The sequence below is a fragment of the Pseudophryne corroboree genome, chromosome 8 (assembly GCF_028390025.1).
Source record: "Pseudophryne corroboree isolate aPseCor3 chromosome 8, aPseCor3.hap2, whole genome shotgun sequence".
Taxonomy (NCBI): Eukaryota; Metazoa; Chordata; class Amphibia; order Anura; family Myobatrachidae; genus Pseudophryne; species Pseudophryne corroboree.
This window is the reverse complement of record NC_086451.1, coordinates 50,162,130-50,189,317: the sequence shown is the minus strand read 5'-3', so window position 1 is coordinate 50,189,317 and position 27,188 is coordinate 50,162,130. Positions and strand designations below refer to the sequence as shown.

Sequence of the window (27,188 nt, the reverse complement as noted above, 5' to 3'; positions counted from 1 at the left end):
TTTATTGGTCTGTCTGCACCGGGCTCTTCCACGTTGTGGCAGTCTCACCAGTTGGGAGTTCTCTTTGAAATCCTACACAGGAGTCCATGGGATTTACACACCCTTATATCTCTCATAAGGTCCTGTATTCTATTCTGGAAAAGGTTAATTGAATCACTTGGCTCCAGCTGTTGGCAGGGACTCTGCTGCCATATCGGGAAGAGGTTTAGTCAATGATTAAATACACTTGCACCTCATACTACTCTGCAGATCATACCATTATTAACGACACAGTCATAAAGGTTTGTTTTGTAAACCGCAATGTTTTTCTTGTAGGTGTTTGGTTTTCAGCTGGAGGAAATTGATGCCAAGAACCATGTTTATGTTCTTATAAATAGACTGGACCGTGTGGAAGGAGACGGCCTGAAAGTGTAAGACTCTGCCTGAGACTGTGGGTTGGTTGGATCAGGATTTGCAACACCATTCTTTAATAATAAAACAAAAATATATTTGCTTTAAATCCTGCTGCAAAATCGCTGTTAAAGTAAATCCATATGTTACTAATTGTTTACTAACAATGTGGTTTGTTAATATTTTTTTTTTTTACTATAATGGTTTTGTAGCTGGGAAAGTGCTTAAATCGTTTATATTAGGGGCTACAATACTTATGGGATGGTATTGGAATCCCGGCGCTTGGGATGTCGGCAGTCAGAATACTGATAGCGGCATCCCGACGCTTAGTATTCCAACACCTAACTGGTGAGGTCAACCCGCAGCCTAACCCTAACACCCCTTCCACGGCGTTCGGGATCCCGGTGTCTGGATCCTAACCGGATGACATAGAAACATAGGGAAGTGAAACCTATTCCATTTCTATTCTAGGGATGACAACACTCCTAAACTGGGATTGCTTACAGTCATTCTCAGCCTCATCTTCATGAAGGGCAACACGGCCAAAGAGGGTGAGTGGAGGTATCCACTAAAATAATTTTCTGGCCATATTAATCCCTTTTCATTGTACATGAATTCTACAGCAGGCATTGAGTACATGTTGTGATGAGAGACACGGATGGTATCTTGCATTGGTCTAATTAGGCTTGGTGATACGGTTTTATTGCAAATGTATTGTCCTTAAAGTGGTTAAAGGTGTATTACACCGAGGTGTTTATGAAAAAGGCTTCTAAAGAGAAACCTAGTCCTTCTACCAAACTAGAGAAAGCCAGTTCCCTACTGGAGTGATGGAAGTGTGCCCTCTAGTGGGTGTTAATGAGTTCTGCAGGGACAGCTTACAGAATGGCAAGTTGCTGGCATTTTTATGAAGGGGTGGGAAAAAAAATGTAATTCTTTTTCACCAATGTACAGTATGCTGGTGTGTTCAGAGCAGCCCGGGGAGAGTGCCCTTGCTGCCTACACCACACCACAGAGCAGCTTGCAGTTCCTCGGCCAGCCTTTATCAGCTCTGATAAATATACGGCCGTAGTAAAACTGCATACATTTCCATGCTTGTAATTCTATTGTAGCCACTACTTTTCATCCAGGAACTTACTCATTGTATCCTTTTTGTAAGTAAGCTTGTCAAACGTTTGTCTTTCTCTTTGTGACAGCTGCTATCTGGGAGTCATTGCGGCGTCTGCGTATTGATCCAGGGTATGTACTGAAGTATGACTCTGGTAATTCAATGCTTTTACACGATTGAGAATTTAATTATTTTTTTTTCCATGCTTGTTTTTTGTTTTGTTATATCAAGAGAGAGGCACGATGACTTTGGAGACGTGAAGAAACTTGTGACCGATGAGTTTGTAAAGCAAAAGTAAGTTGTTTAGATTTTAAAATCTTATTGAGAAGGTCTGCACCGAATGCTGGGGTGTTCAGAGCCGTCTGTGGGTAGTTCTCTTGCTGCTTACACCATGCCACAGAGCCGCCTGCGGGGAGTACTTGTTACTTACACCGTGCCACAGAGCAGCCTGTGGGGAGTACTTGCTACTTACACTGTGCCACAGAGCAGCCTGTGGGGAATACTTGCTACTTACACCGAGCCGCCTGCGGGGAGTACTTGCTACTTACACCGTGCCACAGAGCAGCCTGGGGGGAGGATTCTCACTGCTTACACCGTGCCACCGAGCAGCCTGTGGGCAGGACTCTAACTGCTTACACCGAGCAGCCTGTGGGCAGGACTCTCACTGCTTACACCGTGCCACAGAGCAGCCTGTGGGGAGGACTCTCACTGCTTACACCGTGCCACAGAGCAGCCTGTGGGGAGGACTCTCACTGCTTACACCGTGCCACAGAGCAGCCTGTGGGGAGGACTCTCACTGCTTACACCGTGCCACAGAGCAGCCTGTGGGGAGGACTCTCACTGCTTATACCATGCCACAAAGCAGTTTGCTGTACTTCATCCAGGTTTTATCCGCTCTTGTCCTGTATAAGTGCCACAGAAAATCCTGCTGCCTGATGTGAGATTGTATAACTGCATTGTATGCAATGTGAATGGGCCATGTTTATTTAAATAAGGACACCCAATTACACAGCACTGTACAGAGAGTATGTGTGTATTTGTACTATTATGCATAGTACAGTGGTTCTCAAACTGTGTGCTGACACACCCTGGGGTGCCTCGGAACACTTGCAGGGGTGCCCTGGATGGGTAGTCCAGGACAAATTAAACTTATTTATGGTCAATGTAATAGGCAAAACCATTGCTGGTGGCTGCCAGTCATAACACATGTGAACAAACAGAAGCAAAACTTGCCCCTCACCACACAATTAAACCTAAGGACAACAAACACAATATACTTAATTTAACATTTCTTTCTAAGTTTCTCAATAAGAAACTTTTGGCCTAGGGGTGCTGTGAGTGACATTCTGATACTCTAGGGCGCCGTGATTCAAAAACGTTTTAGAACCGCTGTCATAGTATAATATCCCCACTTCCTGTAACGGGATCACAATTACTATTGTTATGAAAACAGCTGTGCCCAGGAGAAAAGACTAAGACAAATTAGAATGAATTAAAGCAGTGGTTTCAAAACTCTGTCTGCAAGGTACCTTAACAGTCCAGGCTTTAAGGATATCCATGGATGAGCGCACATGCTTAAATCAAAATGACTGATGTACTAAATTAATTCACCTGTGTTCAGTCTTGGATATCCTTTAAGCCTGGACCATTATGGTGCCTTGAGGACAAAGTTTAGGACCCACTGTTCTTAGGGCATTTTCCCAACTCCAGTCCTCAGGGACCCCTTACAGTGCATGTTTCTTTTTCATCCACTAGGGGTCACTGGAGTACTCTTGGGATATGGATGGCTTTAGCAGAACAAGGCACTGAATATTTAAATTTAGTAACTCTCCTCCCCTCCATATTCCCAGAGTACCTCAGTGTTTTTTCTGTGCTCACAGTAGTAACAGGCACGAGTGCTAGCTCTGCAGCACTTATACTTATTTTATTTTTTCTAAACTTTATCCACATCCCTTCCCCCCCTTACCAAAAGGCGTGGGTCCGGGATAGTGGAAGCTGCTACAAGCAGCTGCTGGTGTGTCCATCCTCACTAAAGAGCACCCTCACAGCCAAGAGCAGATCATCCTGCAGGAAAGGCTGGACGGAGCTTACAGAAGAAGCCCTGACATAGCCCCTCACCACAGGAGTTCAGGTATGCTGGGGGACGGAGCGGTCAGCTCACGCTGCCGCCCCGCTGTGTGGGGAACACGTTACTTTATGTGCGCCGCCCGCCGCTTACAGTACTGTGTAACTTTTATGTGCGCTCGCCGCTGTTTAGTGTTATTAAGCCGACCCGCCGGGGAGAAGTGTATGTATGCCCATAGCAGCAGCAATATAGAAGGCTGCATGGGTTGTAAGAATTGCATAGGCTGTTAAGCCTTTATTAACAGGGTTTGTTATTAACAGGATATTTCCAGGTTATACATGTCTTTACACTGGTTTATAACCTTCACTGTGATTATTAGAGCATGGCATGGGGGCCATTTTAACCATGCTTCCTGTTCAACCTGTTTCTCTTTCAGTTTCAGAAGATCCTGTCCTACAACACTACTCCACCGGATGGCGCAGGGGTGTTAGTGGGAATTTTGGATCAGATTTCTTATAGTATTGGCCACGTGCACTGCACTTCAGCCATATATATATATATATATATATATATATATATATATATATATATATATATATATATATATATATATATATAGACACACCTTAGTAACAATTTTACTGAGTCGTGCAAGTTGTCTGTCTTTGGATATTGTATTGTCTGTCTGCATAATGAGTAAGGCACCAGCAAAAACAAAAAAGCCGTTTCACTGCAATGTCTGTAAGAGTGTGTTACCGGATGGATCTACCACATGTACAGTATGTTTTGTGAATTCAGCTACAAATACAATTGCCGCTCCGGTTTCGAAGCCGGTTTCATCCCCGGACCCTCCATGGGCAATGCTAGCAGATGTAATGGCTGGGTTGCAATCAGAATTGGCCGCCGCTCGACACGAGTGGGAAGCGGCAAGATCTGAGTCTCGGGTGAGACCGCCAGAACTACCGGAGGGGTCTCAGCATTGCCAAAGGTCCAAGTCCACTTTGGGTAGAAGAGATAAATTTAATTTGTCTTATGATTTACCAGTTTCTGCTATGTTGCATTCTGACGATTCTATGCCAGACCTCACTGCGCAAGATGAGGGTGAGGAGGGCGAATTAGACCAGCAGTCACATAGTGAAGATTTTGACAGCCCAGGCATTGATAATCTCATCAGGGCAGTGCGTCAGTCTCTGAAGTTTACAGAGACTGAGGAGCCACTGACAAATGATGAAGTCGTATTTACTAAATGACAGAGATCTCCAATGTGTTTTCCTGTCTCGGAATCTCTTAATAAGATGTTAGTAGAAACACGGAAGAATCCGGATAAACGGTTTTCTATACCTCGCCGATTTAAGTCTAGTTACCCGTTTCCAGAGTCTGTGACATCTACATGGGAAAATCCGCCAATGGTGGATTCGTCTGTCAAAACTTACAAAAAAATTAACCATACCAGTATCAACGGCTACTACGCTTAAAGACCCCTCAGACCGTAAAAATAAGATTTTACTCACCAGTAAATCTATTTCTCGTAGTCCGTAGTGGATGCTGGGACTCCGTAAGGACCATGGGGAATAGCGGCTCCGCAGGAGACTGGGCACAACTAAAGAAAGCTTTAGGACTACCTGGTGTGCACTGGCTCCTCCCACTATGACCCTCCTCCAGACCTCAGTTAGGATACTGTGCCTGGAAGAGCTGACACAATAAGGAAGGATTTTGAATCCCGGGTAAGACTCATACCAGCCACACCAATCACACCGTATAACTTGTGATACTATACCCAGTTAACAGTATGAAATATAACTGAGCCTCTCATCAGATGGCTCAACAATAACCCTTTAGTTAAACAATAACTATATACAAGTATTGCAGACAATCCGCACTTGGGATGGGCGCCCAGCATCCACTACGGACTACGAGAAATAGATTTACCGGTGAGTAAAATCTTATTTTCTCTGACGTCCTAAGTGGATGCTGGGACTCCGTAAGTACCATGGGGATTATACCAAAGCTCCCAAACGGGCGGGAGAGTGCGGATGACTCTGCAGCACCGAATGAGCAAACTCTAGGTCCTCCTCAGCCAGGGTATCAAACTTGTAGACTCTTGCAAATGTGTTTGAACACGACCAAGTAACAGCTCGGCAAAGTTGTAAAGCCGAGACCCCTCGGGCAGCCGCCCAAGAAGAGCCCACTTTCCTCGTGGAATGGGCTTTTACAGATTTAGGGTGCGGCAGTCCAGCCGCAGAATGTGCAAGTTGAATCGTGCTACAGATCCAGTGAGCAATAGTCTGCTTAGAAGCAGGAGCACCCAGCTTGTTGGGTGCATACAGGATAAATAGCGAGTCAGTTTTCCTGACTCCAGCCGTCCTGGAAACATATTTTCAGGGCCCTGACTACGTCCAGTAACTTGGAGTCCTCCAAGTCCCAAGTAGCCGCAGGCACCACAATAGGTTGGTTCACATGAAAAGCTGATACCACCTTAGGAAGGAATTGGGAACGAGTCCTCAATTCCGCCCTATCCATATAAAAAAATCAGATAAGGGCTTTTGCATGACAAAGCCGCCAATTCTGATACACGCCTGGCCGACGCCAAGGCCAACAGCATGACCACTTTCCACGTGAGGTATTTTAGCTCCACGGATTTAAGTGGCTCAACCCAATGCGACTTCAGGAAATCCAACACCACGTTGAGATCCCACGGTGCCACTGGTGGCACAAACGGGGGCTGAATATGCAGCACTCCCTTAACAAAAGTCTGAACTTCAGGCAGTGAAGTCAGTTCTTTTTCGAAAGAAAATGTACAGAGCCGAAATCTGGACCTTTAATGGATCCCAATTTTAGGCCCATAGTCACTCCTGACTGTAGGAAGTGCAGAAATCGACCCAGTTGAAATTCCTCCGTTGGGGCCGTCCTGGCCTCACACCAAGCAACATATTTTCGCCATATGCGGTGATAATGTTTTGCGATCACATCTTTCCTAGCCTTAATCAGCATAGGAATGACTTCCTCCGGAATGCCTTTTTCCTTTAGGATCCGGTGTTCAACCGCCATGCCGTCAAACGCAGCCGCGGTAAGTCCTGGAACAGACAGGGCCCCTGCTGCAGCAGGTCCTGTCTGAGCGGCAGAGGCCATGGGTCCTCTGAGATCATTTCTTGAAGTTCTGGGTACCAGGCTCTTCTTGGCCAATCCGGAACCACGAGTATAGTTCGTACTCCTCTCCTTCTTATTATTCTCAGTACCTTGGGTATGAGAGGCAGAGGAGGGAACACATACACCGACTGGTACACCCACGGTGTTACCAGAGCGTCCACAGCTATCGCCTGGGGGTCCCTTGACCTGGCGCAATATATTTTTAGCTTTTTGTTGAGGCGGGACGCCGACATGTCCACCTGTGGCCTTTCCCAATGGTGTACAATCATTTGGAAGACTTCTGGATGAAATCCCCACACTCCCGGGTGGAGGTCGTGCCTGCTGAGAAAGTCTGTTTCCCAGTTGTCCACTCCGGGAATGAACACTGCTGACAGTGCTAACACATGATTTTCCGCCCATCGGAAAATCCTTGTGGCTTCTGCCATCGCCATCCTGCTTCTTGTGCCGCCCTGTTGGTTTACATGGGCGACCGCCGTGATGTTGTCTGACTGGATCAGCACCGGCTGGTGTTGAAGCAGGGGTCTGGCCTGACTTAGGGCATTGTAAATGGCCCTTAGTTCCCGAATATTTATGTGTAGGGAAGTCTCCTGACTCGACCATAGTCCTTGGAAGTTTCTTCCGTGTGACTGCCCCCCAGCCTCGAAGGCTGGCATCCGTGGTCACCATGACCCAGTCCTGTATGCCGAATCTGCTGCCCTCTAGAAGATGAGCACTCTGCAGCCACCACAACAGCGACACCCTGGCCCTTGTAGACAGGGTTATCAGCCGATGCATCTGAAGATGCGACCTGGACCACTTGTCCTACAGATCCCACTGGAAGATCCTTGCATGGAACCTGCCGAATGGATTTTCTTCGTAAGAAGCTACCATCTTTCCCAGGACTCGCGTGCATTGATGCACAGACACCTGTATTTGTTTTAGGAGGTCTCTGACTAGAGATGACAACTCCTTGGCCTTCTCCTCCGGGAGAAACACTTTTTCCTGTTCTGTGTCCAGAACCATACCCAGGAACAGTAGACGCGTCGTAGGAACCAGCTGCGACTTTGGAATTCAGAATCCAGCCGTGCTGTTGTAGCACTTCCCGAGATAGTGCTATTCCGACCAATAACTGCTCCCTGGACCTCGCCTTTATAAGGAGATCGTCCAAATACGGGATAATTATTTTGGCCATTACCTTGGTAATACCCTCGGTGTCGGGGACAGACCAACGGCAACGTCTGGAATTGGTAATGACAATCCTGTACCACAATTTTGAGGTACTCCTGGTGAGGAGGGTAAATAGGGACATGCAGGTAAGCATCCTTGATGTCCAGTGATACCATGAACTTCCCTTCGTCCAGGCTTGCAATAATCGCCCTGAGCGATTCCATTTTGAACTTGAACCTTCGTATATAAGTGTTCAAGGATTTCAATTTTAGAATGGGTCTCACCGAACAGTCTGGTTTCGGTACCACAAACATTTTGGAATAGTAACCCCGGCCTTGTTGAAGGAGGGGTACCTTGATTTCACCTGCTGGAAGTACAGCTTGTGAATTGCCGCCAGTACTACCTCCCTTTCTCTGAGGGCAGCAGGCAAGGCTGATGTGAGGTAACGGCGAGGGGGAGTCGCCTCGAACTCCAGCTTGTATCCTTGTGATACTACTTGCAGAACCTAGGGATCCACCTGTGGGCAAGCCCACTGGTCCCTGAAGTTCCCGAGATGCGCCCCCACCGCACCTGTCTCCACCTGTGGAGCCCCAGCGTCATGCGGTGGACTCAGAGGAAGCGGGGGAAGATTTTTGATCCTGGGAACTGGCTGTCTGGTGCAGCTTTTTCCTTCTTCCCTTGTCTCTGTGCAGAAAGGAAGCGCCTTTGACCCGCTTGCTTTTCTGAAGCCGAAAGGACTGTACCTGAAAATACGGTGCTTTCTTAGGCTGTGAGGAAACCTGAGGTAAAAATGTTTCTTCCCAGCTGTTGCTGTGGATACGAGGTCCCAGAGACCATCCCCAAACAATTCCTCACCCTTATAAGGCAGAATCTCCATGTGCCTTTTAAAGGCAGCATCACCTGTCCACTGCCGGGTCTCTAATACGCTCCTGGCAGAATGGACATTGCATTAATTCTGGATGCCAGCCGGCAAATATCCCTCTGTGCATCCCTCATATATAAGACGACGTCTTTAATATGCTCTATGTTAGCAAAATATTATCCCTGTCTAGGGTATTAATATTATCTGACAGGGTATCAGACCACGCTGCAGCAGCACTATTCATGCTGAGGCAATTGCAGGTCTCAGTATAGTACCTGAGTGTGTATATACAGACTTCAGGATAGCCTCCTGCTTTTTATCAGCAGGCTCCTTCAAAGTGGCCGTATCCTAAGACGGCAGTGCCACCTTTTTTGACAAACGTGTGAGCGCCTTATCCACCCTAGGGGATATCTCCCAACCTGATCTATCCTCTGGCGGGAAAGGGTACGCCATCAGTAACTTTTTAGAAATTGCCAGTTTCTCTAACGTCCTAGTGGATGCTGGGGACTCCGAAAGGACCATGGGGAATAGCGGCTCCGCAGGAGACTGGGCACAAAATTAAAAAGCTTTAGGACTACCTGGTGTGCACTGGCTTCTCCCCCTATGACCCTCCTCCAAGCCTCAGTTAAGATTTTGTGCCCGAACGAGAAGGGTGCAATCTAGGTGGCTCTCCTGAGCTGCTTAGAGTAAAAGTTTAAATAGGTTTTTTTTATTTTCAGTGAGACCTGCTGGCAACAGGCTCACTGCATCGAGGGACTAAGGGGAGAAGAAGCGAACTCACCTGCGTGCAGAGTGGATTGGGCTTCTTAGGCTACTGGACATTAGCTCCAGAGGGACGATCACAGGCCCAGCCATGGATGGGTCCCGGAGCCGCGCCGCCGTCCCCCTTACAGAGCCAGAAGACTGAAGAGGTCCGGAAAATCGGCGGCAGAAGACGTCCTGTCTTCACTAAGGTAGCGCACAGCACCGCAGCTGTGCGCCATTGCTCTCAGCACACTTCACACTCCGGTCACTGAGGGTGCAGGGCGCTGGGGGGGGGCGCCCTGAGACGCAATAAAAACACCTTTTCTCTGACGTCCTAAGTGGATGCTGGGGACTCCGTCAGGACCATGGGGAATAGCGGCTCCGCAGGAGACAGGGCACAAAAGTAAAAGCTTTAGGATCAGGTGGTGTGCACTGGCTCCTCCCCCTATGACCCTCCTCCAAGCCTCAGTTAGGTTTTTGTGCCCGGCCGAGAAGGGTGCAATCTAGGTGGCTCTCCTAAAGAGCTGCTTAGAGTAAAAGTTTTATTAGGTTTTTTATTTTCAGTGAGTCCTGCTGGCAACAGGCTCACTGCAACGAGGGACTTAGGGGAGAAGAAGTGAACTCACCTGCGTGCAGGATGGATTGGCTTCTTAGGCTACTGGACACTAGCTCCAGAGGGACGATCACAGGTACAGCCTGGATGGGTCACCGGAGCCGCGCCGCCGACCCCCTTGCAGATGCTGAAGAGAGAAGAGGTCCAGAAATCGGCGGCTGAAGACTTCTCAGTCTTCATGAGGTAGCGCACAGCACTGCAGCTGTGCGCCATTGCTCTCAGCACACTTCACACCAACGGTCACTGAGGGTGCAGGGCGCTGGGGGGGCGCCCTGGGCAGCAATGAAAGTACCTATACTGGCTAAAAATACATCACATATAGCCTCTGGGGCTATATGGATGTATTTAACCCCTGCCAGGTTGTCAGAAAAACGGGAGAAGAAGCCCGCCGAAAAGGGGGCGGGGCCTATTCTCCTCAGCACACAGCGCCATTTTCCCTCACAGAACTGCTGGAGGGAAGGCTCCCAGGCTCTCCCCTGCACTGCACTACAGAAACAGGGTTAAAACAGAGAGGGGGGGCACTTATTTGGCGATATGATTATATATTAAGATGCTATAAGGGAAAACACTTATATAAAGGTTGTCCCTGTATAATTATAGCGTTTTTGGTGTGTGCTGGCAAACTCTCCCTCTGTCTCCCCAAAGGGCTAGTGGGGTCCTGTCCTCTATCAGAGCATTCCCTGTGTGTGTGCTGTGTGTCGGTACGTGTGTGTCGACATGTATGAGGACGATGTTGGTGAGGAGGCGGAGCAATTGCCTGTAATGGTGATGTCACTCTCTAGGGAGTCGACACCGGAATGGATGGCTTATTTAGGGAATTACGTGATAATGTCAACACGCTGCAAGGTCGGTTGACGACATGAGACGGCCGGCAAACAAATTAGTACCTGTCCAGGCGTCTCAAACACCGTCAGGGGCTTTAAAACGCCCATTTACCTCAGTTGGTCGACACAGACACGGACACTGACTCCAGTGTCGACGGTGAAGAAACAAACGTATTTTCCTTTAGGGCCACACGTTACATGTTAAGGGCAATGAAGGAGGTGTTACATATTTCTGATACTACAAGTACCACAAAAAAGGGTATTATGTGGGGTGTGAAAAAACTACCTGTAGTTTTTCCTGAATCAGATAAATTAAATGAAGGCGCTCACACGCTTATCACAAGTGGCGTTACCGTCTCCAGATACGGCCGCCCTCAAGGAGCCAGCTGATAGGAGGCTGGAAAATATCCTAAAAAGTATATACACACATATTGGTGTTATACTGCGACCAGCGATCGCCTCAGCCTGGATGTGCAGCGCTGGGGTGGCTTGGTCGGATTCCCTGACTGAAAATATTGATACCCTGGACAGGGACAGTATTTTATTGACTATAGAGCATTTAAAGGATGCATTTCTATATATGCGAGATGCACAGAGGGATATTTGCACTCTGGCATCAAGAGTAAGTGCGATGTCAATATCTGCCAGAAGATGTTTATGGACACGACAGTGGTCAGGTGATGCAGATTCCAAACGGCACATGGAAGTATTGCAGTATAAAGGGGAGGAGTTATTTGGGGTCGGTCCATCGGACCTGGTGGCCACGGCAACAGCTGGAAAATCCACCTTTTTTTACCCCAAGTCACATCTCAGCAGAAAAAGACACCGTCTTTTCAGCCTCAGTCCTTTCGTCCCCATAAGGGCAAGCGGGCAAAAGGCCAGTCATATCTGCCCAGGGATAGAGGAAAGGGAAGAAGACTGCAGCAGGCAGCCCATTCCCAGGAACAGAAGCCCTCCACCGCTTCTACCAAGTCCTCAGCATGACGCTGGGGCCGTACAAGCGGACTCAGGTGCGGTGGGGGGTCGTCTCAAGAGTTTCAGCACGCAGTGGGCTCACTCGCAAGTGGACCCCTGGAGCCTACAAGTAGTATCCCAGGGGTACAGATTGGAAATTCGAGACGTCTCCCCCTCGCAGGTTCCTGAAGTCTGCTTTACCAATGTCTCCCTCCGACAGGGAGGCAGTATTGGAAACAATTCACAAGCTGTATTCCCAGCAGGTGATAATCAAAGTACCCCTCCTACAACAAGGAAAGGGGTATTATTCCACACTATATTGTGGTACTGAAGCCAGACGGCTCGGTGAGACCTATTCTAAATCTGAAATATTTGAACACTTACATACAAAGGTTCAAATCAAGATGGAGTCACTCAGAGCAGTGATAGCGAACCAGGAAGAAGGGGACTATATGGTGTCCCTGGACATCAGGGATGCTTACCTCCATGTCCCAATTTGCCCTTCTCACCAAGGGTAACTCAGGTTCGTGGTACAGAACTGTCACTATCAGTTTCAGACGCTGCCGTTTGGATTGTCCACGGCACCCCGGGTCTTTACCAAGGTAATGACCGAAATGATGATTCTTCTTCAAAGAAAATTGACGATCTCCTGATAAGGGCAAGGTCCAGAGAACAGTTGGAGGTCGGAGTAGCACTATCTCAAGTAGTTCTACGACAGCACGGGTGGATTCTAAATATTCCAAAATCGCAGCTGTTTCCGACGACACGTCTGCTGTTCCTAGGGATGATTCTGGACACAGTCCAGAAAAGGGTGTTTCTCCCGGAGAAGAAAGCCAGGGAGTTATCCGAGCTAGTCAGGAACCTCCTAAAACCAGGAAAAGTGTCAGTGCATCATTGCACAAGGGTCCTGGGAAAAATGGTGGCTTCTTACGAAGCGATTCCATTCGGCAGATTTCACGCAAGAACTTTTCAGTGGGATCTGCTGGAAAAATGGTCCGGATCGCATCTTCAGATGCATCAGCGGATAACCCTGTCTCCAAGGACAAGGGTGTTTCTTCTGCGGTGGCTGCAGAGTGCTCATCTATTAAAGGGCCGCAGTTTCGGCATTCAGGACTGGGTCCTGGTGACCACGGATGCCAGCCTGAGAGGCTGGGGAGCAGTCACACAGGGAAAAAATTTCCAGGGAGTGTGATATAGTCTGGAGACTTCTCTCCACATAAATATACTGGAGCTAAGGGCAATTTACAATGCTCTAAGCTTAGCAAGACCTCTGCTTCAAGGTCAGCCGGTATTGATCCAGTGGGACAACATCACGGCAGTCGCCCACGTAAACAGACAGGGCGGCACAAGAAGCAGGAGGGCAATGGCAGAAACTGCAAGGATTCTTCGCTGGGCGGAAAATCATGTGATAACACTGTCAGCAGTGTTCATTCCGGGAGTGGACAACTGGGAAGCAGACTTCCTCAGCAGGCACGACCTCCACCCGGGAGAGTGGGGACTTCATCGGGAAGTCTTCCACATGATTGTGAACCGTTGGGAAAGACCAAAGGTGGAAATGATGGCGTCCCGCCTGAACAAAAAAACTGGACAGGTATTGCGCCAGGTCAAGAGACCCTCAGGCAATAGCTGTGGACGTTCTGGTAACACCGTGGGTGTACCAGTCGGTGTATGTGTTCCCTCCTCTGCTTCTCATACCCAAGGTACTGAGAATTATAAGACGTAGAGGAGTAAGAACTATACTCGTGGCTCCGGATTGGCCAAGAAGGACTTGGTACCCGGAACTTCAAGAAATGCTCACAGAGGACTCATGGCCTCTACCGCTAAGAAGGGACTTGCTTCAGCAAGTACCATGTCTGTTCCAAGACTTACCGCGGCTGCGTTTGACGGCATGGCGGTGGAACGCCGGATCCTAAGGGAAAAAGGCATTCCGGAAGAGGTCTTTCCTACCCTGGTCAAAGCCAGGAAGGAGGTGACCGCACAACATTATCACCACATGTGGCGAAAATATGTTGCGTGGTGTGAGGCCAGGAAGGCCCCACGAAGAAATTTCAACTCGGTCGATTCCTGCATTTCCTGCAAACAGGAGTGTCTATGGGCCACAAATTGGGGTCCATTAGGGTTCAAATTTCGGCCCTGTCAATTTTCTTCCAGAAAAGATTGGCTTCAGTTCCTGAAGTCCAGAAGTTTGTCAAGGGAGTACTGCATATACAACCCCCTTTGTGCCTCCAGTGGCACTGTGGGATCTCAACGTAGTTCTGGGATTCCTCAAATCACATTGGTTTAAACCGCTCAAATCTGTGGATTTGAAATATCTCACATGGAAAGTGACCATGCTGTTGGCCCTGGCCTCGGCCAGGCGAGTGTCAGAATTGGCGGCTTTGTCTCACAAAGCCCATATCTGATTGTCCATTCGGACAGGGCAGAGCTGCGGACTCGTCCCCAGTTTCTCCCTAAGGTGGTGTCAGCGTTTCACCTGCACCAGCTTATTGTGGTACCTGCGGCTACTAGGGACTTGGAGGACTCCAAGTTGCTGGATGTTGTCAGGGCCCTGAAAATATAGGTTCCAGGACGGCTGGAGTCAGGAAAACTGACTTGCTGTTATCCTGTAGGCACCCAAAAAAACTGGGTGCTCTTGCTTCTAAGCAGACGATTGCTAGTTGGATGTGTAGTACAATTCAGCTTGCACATTCTGTGGCAGGCCTGCCACAGCCAAAATATGTAAATGCCCATTCCACAAGGAAGGTGGGCTCATCTTGGGCGGCTGCCCGAGGGGTCTCGGCTTTACAACTTTGCCGAGCTGCTACTTGGTCAGGAGCACACCCTGGCTGAGGAGGACCTGGAGTTCTCTCATTCGGTGCTGCAGAGTCATCCGCACTCTCCCGCCCGTTTGGGAGCTTTGGTATAATCCCCATGGTCCTGACGGAGTCCCCAGCATCCACTTAGGACGTCAGAGAAAATAAGAATTTACTTACCGATAATTCTATTTCTCGTAGTCCGTAGTGGATGCTGGGCGCCCATCCCAAGTGCGGATTGTCTGCAATACTTGTACATAGTTATTGTTACAAAAATCGGGTTATTATTGTTGTGAGCCATCTTTTCAGAGGCTCCGCTGTTATCATGCTGTTAACTGGGTTCAGATCACAGGTTGTACAGTGTGATTGGTGTGGCTGGTATGAGTCTTACCCGGGATTCAAAATCCTTCCTTATTGTGTACGCTCGTCCGGGCACAGTATCCTAACTGAGGCTTGGAGGAGGGTCATAGGGGGAGGAGCCAGTGCACACCACCTGATCCTAAAGCTTTTACTTTTGTGCCCTGTCTCCTGCGGAGCCGCTATTCCCCATGGTCCTGACGGAGTCCCCAGCATCCACTACGGACTACGAGAAATAGAATTATCGGTAAGTAAATTCTTATTTTTGGCAAAAAAATACATCACATATAGCTCCTGGGCTATATGGATGTATTTAACCCCTGCCTATTTTTACATAAAAAAGCGGGAGAAAGGCCGCCAAAAAAGGGGCGGAGCCTATCTCCTCAGCACACTGGCGCCATTTTTTCCTCACAGCTCCGTTGGAGGAAGGCTCCCTGACTCTCCCCTGCAGTCCTGCACTACAGAAACAGGGTAAAACAAGAGAGGAGGGGCACTAAATTGGCATATAAATATATACAGCAGCTATATTAGGGAAAAACACTTATATAAGGTTATCCCTGTATATATATAGCGCTCTGGTGTGTGCTGGCAAACTCTCCCTCTGTCTCCCCAAAGGGCTAGTGGGGTCCTGTCCTCTATCAGAGCATTCCCTGTGTGTGTGCTGTGTGTCGGTACGTTGTGTCGACATGTATGAGGAGGAAAATGGTGTGGAGGCGGAGCAATTGCCTGTGTTAGTGATGTCACCCCCTAGGGAGTCGACACCTGACTGGATGGTCTTATGGAAAGAATTACGTGATAGTGTCAGCACTTTACAAAAGACTGTTGACGACATGAGACAGCCGGCAAATCAGTTAATACCTGTACAGGCGTCTCAAACACCGTCAGGGGCTCTAAAGCGCCCGTTACCTCAGGTCGATACAGACACGGACACTGACTCCAGTGTCGACGGTGAGGAAACAAACGTATTTTCCAGTAGGGCCACAGGTTACATGATCACGGCAATGAAGGAGGTTTTGAACATTTCTGATACTACAAGTACCACAAAAAAGGGTATTATGTGGGGTGTGAAAAAACTACCCGTAGTTTTTCCCGAATCAGATGAATTAAATGAGGTGTGTGATGAAGCGTGGGTTTCCCCCGATAAAAAACTGCTAATTTCTAAAAAGTTATTGGCATTATACCCTTTCCCGCCAGAGGTTAGGGCGCGTTGGGAAACACCCCCTAGCGTAGATAAGGCGCTCACACGCTTATCAAAACAAGTGGCGTTACCGTCCCCTGATACGGCCGCCCTCAAGGAACCAGCTGATAGAAAGCTGGAAAATATCCTTAAAAGTATATACACACATACTGGTATTATACTGCGACCAGCAATCGCCTCAGCCTGGATGTGCAGTGCTGGGGTGGCTTGGTCGGATTCCCTGACTGAAAATATTGATACCCTGGACAGGGACAATATATTATTGACTATAGAGCATTTAAAGGATGCATTTCTATATAAGCGAGGTGCACAGAGGGATATTTGCACTCTGGCATCAAGAGTAAGTGCGATGTCCATTTCTGCCAGAAGAGGATTATGGACGCGACAGTGGTCAGGGGATGCGGATTCCAAACGGCATATGGAAGTATTGCCGTATAAAGGGGAGGAGTTATTTGGGGTCGGTCTATCGGACCTGGTGGCAACGGCTGGAAAATCCACCTTTTTACCCCAAGTCACCTCGCAGCAGAAAAAGATACCGTCTTTTCAGGCTCAGTCCTTTCGTCCCCATAAGGGCAAGCGGGCAAAAGGCCACTCATATCTGCCCTGGGGCAGAGGAAGGGGAAAAAGACTGCAGCAGACAGCCTCTTCCCACGAACAGAAGCCCTCCCCCGCTTCTGCCAAGTCCTCAGCATGACGCTGGGGCCTTACAAGCGGACTCAGGCACGGTGGGGGCCCGTCTCAAGAATTTCAGCGCGCAGTGGGCTCACTCGCAAGTGAACCCCTGGATCCTGTAGGTAGTATCTCAGGGGTACAAATTGGAATTCGAGACGTCTCCCCCTCGCCGGTTCCTGAAGTCTGCTTTACCAACGTCTCCCCCCGACAGGGAGGCGGTATTGGAAGCCATTCACAAGCTGTATTCCCAGCAGGTGATAATCAAGGTACCCCTCCTACAACAGGGAAAGGGGTATTATTCCACGCTGTTTGTGGTACCGAAGCCGGACGGCTCGGTGAGACCCATTTTAAATCTGAAATCCTTGAACACTTACATAAAAAGGTTCAAGTTCAAGATGGAGTCACTCAGAGCAGTGATAGCGAACCTGGAAGAAGGGGACTATATGGTGTCTCTGGACATCAAGGATGCTTACCTCCATGTCCCAATTTGCCCTTCTCACCAAGGGTACCTCAGGTTTGTGGTACAGAACTGTCACTATCAGTTTCAGACGCTGCCGTTTGGATTGTCCACGGCACCCCGGGTCTTTACCAAGGTAATGGCCGAAATGATGATTCTTCTTCGAAGAAAAGGCGTCTTAATTATCCCTTACTTGGACGATCTCCTGATAAGGGCAAGGTCCAGAGAACAGTTAGAGGTCGGAGTAGCACTATCTCAAGTAGTACTACGACAGCACGGATGGATTCTAAATATTCCAAAATCGCAGCTGATTCCGACGACACGTCTGCTGTTCCTAGGGATGATTCTGGACACAGTACAGAAAAAGGTGTTTCTCCCGGAGAAGAAGGCCAAGGAGTTATCCGACCTAGTCAGGAACCTCCTAAGACCAGGCCAAGTGTCAGTACATCAATGCACAAGGATCCTGGGAAAGATAGTGGCTTCTTACGAAGCGATTCCATTCGGCAGATTCCACGCAAGAACTTTTCAGTGGGATCTGCTGGACAAATGATCCGGATCGCATCTTCAAATGCATCAGCGGGTAACCCTGTCTCCAAGGACAAGGGTGTCTCTCCTGTGGTGGTTACAGAGTGCTCATCTCCTAGAGGGCCGCAGATTCGGCATTCAGGATTGGGTCCTGGTGACCACGAATGCCAGCCTGAGAGGCTGGGGAGCAGTCACACAGGGAAGAAATTTCCAGGGCTTGTGGTCAAGCATGGAAACGTCACTTCACATAAATATCCTGGAACTAAGGGCCATTTACAATGCCCTAAGTCAGGCAAGACCTCTGCTTCAGGGTCAGCCGGTGTTGATCCAGTCGGACAACATCACGGCAGTCGCCCACGTAAACAGACAGGGCGGCACAAGAAGCAGGAGGGCAATGATGGAAGCGGCAAGGATTCTTCGCTGGGCGGAGAATCATGTGATAGCACTGTCAGCAGTGTTCATTCCGGGAGTGGACAACTGGGAAGCAGACTTCCTCAGCAGACACGATCTTCACCCGGGGGAGTGGGGACTTCACCCAGAAGTCTTCCACATGATTGTGAACCGTTGGGAAAAACCAAAGGTGGACATGATGGCGTCCCGCCTCAACAAAAAACTGGACAGATATTGCGCCAGGTCAAGGGACCCTCAGGCAATAGCTGTGGACGCTCTGGTAACACCGTGGGTGTACCAGTCAGTGTATGTGTTCCCTCCTCTTCCTCTCATACCAAAAGTACTGAGAATCATAAGGAGAGGAGAGGAGTAAAGACTATACTCGTGGCTCCGGATTGGCCAAGAAGGACTTGGTACCCGGAAATTCAAGAGATGCTCACGGAAGACCCGTGGCCTCTACCTCTAAGAAAGGACCTGCTCCAGCAGGGACCATGTCTGTTCCAAGACTTACCGCGGCTGCGTTTGACGGCATGGCGGTTGAACGCCGGATCCTGAAGGAAAAAGGCATTCCGGATGAAGTCATCCCTACCCTGATCAAAGCCAGGAAGGATGTAACCGTACAACATTATCACCGTATTTGGCGTAAATATGTTGCGTGGTGCGAGGCCAGGAAGCCCCTACAGAGGAATTTCAACTGGGTCGTTTCCTGCATTTCCTGCAAATAGGACTGTCTATGGGCCTCAAATTGGGGTCCATTAAGGTTCAAATTTCGGCCCTGTCAATATTCTTCCAAAAAGAACTGGCTTCTGTTCCTGAAGTTCAGACGTTTGTCAAGGGAGTACTGCATATACAGCCTCCTTTTAAGCCTCCAGTGGCACCTTGGGATCTCAATGTAGTTTTGGGATTCCTAAAATCACATTGGTTTGAACCACTCACCACTGTGGACTTAAAATATCTCACATGGAAAGTGGTAATGCTGTTAGCCCTGGCTTCAGCCAGGCGTGTCTCAGAATTGGCGGCTTTATCCTATAAAAGCCCTTACCTAATTTTTCATACGGACAGGGCAGAATTGAGGACTCGTCCTCAATTTCTCCCTAAGGTGGTTTCAGCTTTTCTCTTAAACCAGCCTATTGTGGTGCCTGCGGCTACTAGGGACTTGGAGGATTCCAAGTTGCTAGACGTAGTCAGGGCCCTGAAAATATATGTTTCCAGGACGGCTGGAGTCAACAAGCTGGGTGCTCCTGCTTCTAAGCAGACGATTGCTCGTTGGATTTGTAGTACAATTCAGCTTGCACATTCTGTGGCAGGCCTGCCACAGCCAAAATCTGTAAAAGCCCATTCCACACGGAAAGTGGGCTCATCTTGGGCGGCTGCCCGAGGGGTCTCGGCTTTACAACTTTGCCGAGCAGCTACTTGGTCAGGGGCAAACACGTTTGCTAAATTCTACAAATTTGATACCCTGGCTGAGGAGGACCTGGAGTTCTCTCATTCGGTGCTGCAGAGTCATCCGCACTCTCCCGCCCGTTTGGGAGCTTTGGTATAATCCCCATGGTCCTTTCGGAGTCCCCAGCATCCACTAGGACGTTAGAGAAAATAAGAATTTACTTACCGATAATTCTATTTCTCATAGTCCGTAGTGGATGCTGGGCGCCCATCCCAAGTGCGGATTGTCTGCATTACTTGTACATAGTTATTGTTACAAAAATCGGGTTATTGTTGTGAGCCATCTTTTCAGAGGCTCCTTCTGTTATCATGCTGTTAACTGGGTTCAGATCACAAGTTGTACGGTGTGATTGGTGTGGCTGGTATGAGTCTTACCCGGGATTCAAAATCCTTCCTTATTGTGTACGCTCGTCCGGGCACAGTATCCTAACTGAGGCTTGGAGGAGGGTCATAGGGGGAGGAGCCAGTGCACACCAGGTAGTCCTAAAGCTTTTTACTTTTGTGCCCAGTCTCCTGCGGAGCCGCTATTCCCCATGGTCCTTTCGGAGTCCCCAGCATCCACTACGGACTATGAGAAATAGAATTCTCGGTAAGTAAATTCTTATTTTCTTATCGGGGGAACCCACGCTTCTTTACACACTTCATTCACTCATCTGATGGGGGAACAAAACACTGGCTGCTTTTTCTCCCCAAACATAAAACCCCTTTTATGTGGTACTTGGGTTAATGTCAGAAATGTGTAACACATTTTTCATTGCCGAGATCATGCAACGGATGTTCCTGGTGGATTGTGTATATGTCTCAACCTCGTCGACACTGGAGTCAGACTCCGTGTCGACATCTGTGTCTGCCATCTGAGGTAACGGGCGTTTTTTGAGCCCCTGATGGCCTTTGAGACGCCTGGGCAGGCGCGGGCTGAGAAGCCGGCTGTCCCACAGCTTGTTACGTCATCCAGCCTTTTATGTAAGGAGTTGACATTGTCGGTTAATACCTTCCACCTATCCATCCACTCTGGTGTCGGCCCCACAGGTGGCGACATCCCATTTATCGGCCTCTGCTCCGCCTCCACGTAACCTTCCTCATCCAACATGTCGACACAGCCGTACCGACACAGCGCACACACACAGGGAATGCTCTGACTGAGGACAGGACCCCACAAAGTCCTTTGGGGAGACAGAGAGAGAGTATGCCAGCACAAACCAGAGCGCTATATAATGCAGGGATTAACACTATAACTGAGTGATTTTTCCCCAATAGCTGCTTGTATACACATTGCGCCTAAATTTAGTGCCCCCCCCCCCCCTCTCTTTTTAACCCTTTGAGCCTGAAAACTACAGGGGAGAGCCTGGGGAGCTGTCTTCCAGCTGCACTGTGAAGAAAAAATGGCGCCAGTGTGCTGAGGGAGATAGCCCTGCCCCTTTTTCGGCTGACTTTTCTCCCGCTTTTTTCATGGATTCTGGCAGGGGTAAATTATCACATATATAGCCTCTGGGACTATATATTGTGATGATTTGCCAGCCAAGGTGTTTATATTGCCCTCAGGGCGCCCCCCCCAGCGCCCTGCACCCATCAGTGACCGGAGTGTGAGGTGTGCATGAGGAGCAATGGCGCACAGCTGCAGTGCTGTGCGCTACCTTGTTGAAGACAGGAGTCTTCTGCCGACGATTTTCCGGAACACTTTTTGCTTCTGACTCTGTAAGGGGGCCGGCGGCGCGGCTCCGGGACCGAACGATCGAGGTCTGGTCCTGTGTTCGATCCCTCTGGAGCTAATGGTGTCCAGTAGCCTAAGAAGCCCAAGCTACCTCCAGTCAGGTAGGTTCGCTTCTTCTCCCCTTAGTCCCTCGCTGCAGTGAGTCTGTTGCCAGCAGATCTCACTGTAAAATAAAAAACCTAAAATATACTTTCTTTCTAGGAGCTCAGGAGAGCCCCTAGTGTGCATCCAGCTCAGCCGGGCACAAGATTCTAACTGAGGTCTGGAGGAGGGTCATAGTGGGAGGAGCCAGTGCACACCAGGTAGTCCTAAAGCTTTCTTTAGTTGTGCCCAGTCTCCTGCGGAGCCGCTATTCCCCATGGTCCTTACGGAGTCCCAGCATCCACTTAGGACGTCAGAGAAATAGAAGCTATGCTAAAGTCCATGTATATAGCAGCAGGAGTGTTGCCTAGACCTGGGTTGGTTGGCATTTGGGTAACTAAGGCGCTAATTGTATGGATAACAGAACTCAAGTCTGGTCTACATGACGATAACCTTATACTTCTCGCTGATCAAATCTGTGAAGCTGCCGAGTATCTATGTACAGCTTCTACGGACGTCTGTCAGCTCACTTCTCGCCTTTCATCGTCGCTAGTTACGGCACGACGAGCACTCTGGCTGCGGTCTTGGCAAGCGGAGGCAGAGGTTAAGAGAGGTATAGAGGCGTTACCTTACGGTGGCGAGAAGTTGTTTGGTCCTGAATTGGACAAATGGATTTCTGAGGCCATGGGAGGGAAGTCTGTTTTCCTACCATTGCCTCCAACGGTACCTAGACGGAAATACTCTGGCCCAGCGTTCAAATCCTTTAGACCTCAGCCCTTTCGAGGCTGTGGTAGAGGAACAGCCACGCCTGGTAGATGAGGTCGGGGACGTGGTTTTCAACAAACCAACACCAGTCGTCAGGACGCTAAGGTCACCGACAAGCCAGTGGCATGACGGGCTCCTAGCCCATCTCGGGTCTCCAGTTGTGGGAGCATGCCTTCAGACGTTCCATTTGGCGTGGTTCCAGACATCCACAGATGGGTGGTTCCGCAATTTAGTGTTAAAAGGTTACAAGATACAGTTCGACTGTCTCCCGCACTGCGGTTTTTCAAGACAGGACTGCCTGTGTCTGACGACAAGAGGGCGGTTCTGCAAATTGCCATTCAGTCTCTGCTGGATTCAGCAGTTTTGATTCCGGTCCCTGTACACCAACAAGGTCAGGGTTATTATTCCAGTCTGTTTGTGGTACCAAAGCCGGATGGCTCGGTCAGGCCAATTTCTCTAACGTCCTAGTGGATGCTGGGGACTCCGTCAGGACCATGGGGAGTAGCGGCTCCGCAGGAGACAGGGCACATCTAAAGAAAGCTTTTAGGATCACATGGTGTGTACTGGCTCCTCCCCCTATGACCCTCCTCCAAGCCTCAGTTAGGTTTTTGTGCCTGTCCGAGCAGGGTGCAATCTAGGTGGCTCTCCTAAAGAGCTGCTTAGAAAAAGTTTTTTTAGGTTTTAAATCTCAGTGAGTCCTGCTGGCAACAGGCTCACTGCATCGAGGGACTTAGGGGAGAGATTTTCAACTCACCTGCGTGCAGGATGGATTGGAGTCTTAGGCTACTGGACATAGCTTCAGAGGGAGTCGGAACACAGGTCATCCTGGGGTTCGTCCCGGAGCCGCGCCGCCGACCCCCCTTACAGATGCTGAAGATCGGAGGTCCGGAAACAGGCGGCAGAAGACTCTTCAGTCTTCATGAAGGTAGCGCACAGCACGGCAGCTGTGCGCCATTGTTGCTACACACTTCTCACTGACCAGTCACGGAGGGTGCAGGGCGCTGCTGGGGGCGCCCTGGGCAGCAATATTAAATACCTTTAGTGGCAAAGAATACATCACATATAGCCATTAAGGCTATATGTATGTATTTAACCCAGGCCAGATTTCTCAAAACCCGGGAGAAAAGCCCGCCGAAAAGGGGGCGGAGCTTATTCTCCTCAGCACTCAGCGCCATTTTCCTGCTCAGCTCCGCTGTGAGGAAGGCTCCCAGGACTCTCCCCTGCACTGCACTACAGAAACAGGGTAACAAAGAGAAGGGGGGCATAAATTGGCGATATTTATATATTAAAAGCGCTTATAACAAAAACAACACCTTTTAGGGTTGTTTATATACATTTATAGCGCTTTTGGTGTGTGCTGGCAAACTCTCCCTCTGTCTCCCCAAAGGGCTAAGGGGGTCCTGTCTTCGATTAGAGCATTCCCTGTGTGGCTGCTGTGTGTCGGTACGTGTGTGTCGACATGTATGAGGACGATGTTGGTGTGGAGGCAGAGCAATTGCCGGTAATGGTGATGTCACCCCCTAGGGAGTCGACACCGGAATGGATGGCTTTAGTTATGGAATTACGTGATAATGTTAGTACATTACAAAAGTCAGTAGACGAAATGAGACGGCCGGAAAACCAGTCAGTACCGACTCAGGCGTCTCAGACACCGTCAGGGGCTGTAAAACGTCCCTTACCTCAGTCAGTCGACACGGGTACCGACACAGATGAATCTAGTGTCGACGGTGAAGAAACAAACGTATTTTCCAACAGGGCCACACGTTATATGATCACGGCAATGAAGGAGGCTTTGCAGATCTCTGATACTGCTGGTACCTCAAAAAGGGGTATTATGTGGGGGGTGAAAAAACTACCTGTAGCTTTTCCAGAATCAGAGGAATTGAATGACGTGTGTGATGAAGCGTGGGTTAACCCAGATAGAAAACTGCTAATTTCTAAGAAGTTATTGGCATTATACCCTTTCCCACCAGAGGTTAGGACGTGCTGGGAAACACCCCCTAGGGTGGATAAGGCGCTCACACGTTTATCAAAGCAAGTGGCGTTGCCGTCTCCTGATACGGCCGCCCTCAAGGATCCAGCGGATAGGAGGCTGGAAACTACCCTGAAAAGTATATACACTCATACTGGTGTTATACTGCGACCGGCAATAGCCTCAGCCTGGATGTGCAGTGCTGGGGTAGTGTGGTTGGATTCCCTGACTGAAAATATTGATACCCTGGATAGGGACAGTATTTTATTGACTCTAGAGCAATTAAAGGATGCGTTTCTTTATATGCGAGATGCTCAGAGGGATATTTGTACTCTAGCATCAAGAGTAAGTGCGATGTCCATATCTGCCAGAAGAAGTTTATGGACGCGACAGTGGTCAGGTGATGCGGATTCCAAAAGGCATATGGAAGTATTGCCATATAAAGGAGAGGAATTATTTGGGGTCGGTCTATCGGATCTGGTGGCCACGGCAACTGCCGGCAAATCCACTTTTTTACCTCAGACCCCCTCCCAACAGAAAAAGACACCGTCTTTTCAGCCGCAGTCCTTTCGCTCCTATAAAAACAAGCGAGCAAAAGGACAGTCTTATCTGCCGCGAGGCAGAGGAAAGGGTAAGAGAGGGCAGCAAGCAGCCCCTGCCCAGGACCAGAAGCCCGCCCCGGGTTCTACAAAGCCATCAGCATGACGCTGGGGCTTTACAAGCGGACTCAGGAGCGGTGGCGGGTCGACTAAAGATTTTCAGCAATCAGTGGGCTCGCTCACAGGTGGACCCGTGGATCCTGCAGATAGTATCTCAGGGTTACATGTTGGAGTTCGAAAGGTCTCCCCCTCGCCGGTTCCTAAAGTCTGCTTTACCAACGTCTCCCTCAGAAAGGACGACGGTATTGGAAGCCATTCACAAGCTGTATTCTCAGCAGGTGATAGTCAAGGTACCCCTCCTACAACAGGGAAAGGGGTATTATTCCACACTATTTGTGGTACCGAAGCCGGACGGTTCGGTAAGACCTATTCTAAATCTGAAATCCTTGAACCTGTACATACAGAAATTCAAGTTCAAGATGGAGTCACTCAGAGCAGTGATAGCGAATCTGGAAGAAGGGGACTTCATGGTGTCCCTGGACATAAAAGATGCTTATCTGCATGTCCCAATTTACCCCTCACACCAAGGGTATCTCAGGTTCGTGATACAAGACTGTCATTATCAGTTTCAAACGCTGCCGTTTGGTTTGTCCACGGCCCCTCGGGTCTTTACCAAGGTAATGACCGAAATGATGGTTCTTCTACGAAGAAAAGGCGTATTAATTATCCCTTACTTGGACGATCTCCTGATAAGGGCAAAGTCCAGAGAACAGCTGGAAGTCGGTGTAGCACTAACCCAAGTAGTGCTTCAGCAACACGGGTGGATTCTGAATCTTCCAAAATCTCAATTGACCCCGACAACACGTCTGCTGTTCCTGGGAATGATTCTGGACACGGTTCAGAAAAAGGTCTTTCTCCCGGAGGAGAAAGCAAGGGAGTTATCCGAACTGGTCAGGAACCTCCTAAAACCAGGAACTGTGTCAATACATCAATGCACAAGAGTCCTGGGAAAGATGGTGGCTTCTTACGAAGCAATTCCATTCGGCAGATTCCATGCACGAACATTTCAGTGGGATCTGCTGGACAAATGGTCCGGATCGCATCTGCACATGCATCAGCGGATAACACTGTCACCAAGAACAAGGTTGTCTTTCCTGTGGTGGTTGCAGAGTGCCCATCTGTTAGAGGGCCGCAGGTTCGGCATACAGGACTGGGTCCTGGTGACTACGGATGCCAGCCTACGGGGCTGGGGAGCAGTCACACAGGGAAGAAACTTCCAGGGTGTATGGTCAGACCTGGAGACGTCCCTTCACATAAATATACTGGAGCTAAGAGCGATATACAATGCTCTAAGCTTGGCAAAACCGCTGCTTCAGGGTCAGCCGGTGTTGATCCAGTCGGACAACATCACGGCAGTCGCCCACGTAAACAGACAAGGCGGCACGAGAAGCAGAAGAGCAATGACAGAAGCTGCAAGGATTCTTCGCTGGGCGGAAAATCATGTCATAGCACTGTCAGCAGTGTTCATCCCGGGAGTGGACAACTGGGAAGCAGACTTCCTCAGCAGACACGACCTTCACCCGGGAGAGTGGGGACTTCATCCGGAAGTTTTCCACATGATTGTGAACCGTTGGGAAAAACCAAAGGTGGATATGATGGCGTCTCGCCTCAACAAAAAACTGGACAGATATTGCGCCAGGTCAAGAGACCCTCAGGCAATAGCTGTGGACGCTCTGGTAACACCATGGGTGTACCAGTCAGTGTATGTGTTTCCTCCTCTGCCTCTCATACCAAAGGTACTGAGAATTATTCGGAAAAGGGGAGTAAGAACAATACTAGTGGCTCCGGATTGGCCAAGAAGAACTTGGTATCCGGAACTTCAAGAGATGCTCACGGAGGATCCGTGGCCTCTACCTCTAAGAAGGGATCTGCTTCAGCAGGGACCTTGTATGTTCCAAGACTTACCGCGACTGCGTTTGACGGCATGGCGGTTGAACGCCGGATTCTAAAAGAAAAGGGCATTCCAGAGGAAGTTATTCCTACCTTGATTAAGGCTAGGAAGGAAGTGACCGCACAACATTATCACCGCATTTGGAGAAAATATGTTGCGTGGTGTGAAGCCAAGAAGGCCCCAACGGAAGAATTTCAATTGGGTCGATTCTTACATTTCCTGCAGGCAGGATTGTCTATGGGCCTCAAATTGGGGTCTATTAAAGTTCAAATTTCGGCCTTATCAATCTTCTTCCAGAAGGAATTGGCTTCAGTGCCTGAAGTACAAACTTTTGTCAAGGGTGTACTACATATACAGCCCCCGATTGTGCCCCCAGTGGCACCGTGGGATCTAAACGTAGTTTTGGATTTTCTCAAATCTCATTG

General features: G+C 49.1%; 1 protein-coding gene across 1 annotated transcript in view; it reads left to right on the top strand.

Annotated features, from left to right (window-relative positions):
- The window catches only part of LOC134948405 (non-structural maintenance of chromosomes element 3 homolog), a 68,680-nt gene that overhangs the window by 34,798 nt on the left and 6,694 nt on the right, over nt 1-27,188 (top strand). Inside the window, exons 6-9 of the mRNA XM_063936358.1 lie at nt 316-410; nt 862-941; nt 1,584-1,626; nt 1,727-1,789. Of these exons, the coding sequence (XP_063792428.1) occupies nt 316-410; nt 862-941; nt 1,584-1,626; nt 1,727-1,789 (281 nt within the window). The remainder of the gene's footprint in view (nt 1-315; nt 411-861; nt 942-1,583; nt 1,627-1,726; nt 1,790-27,188) is intronic.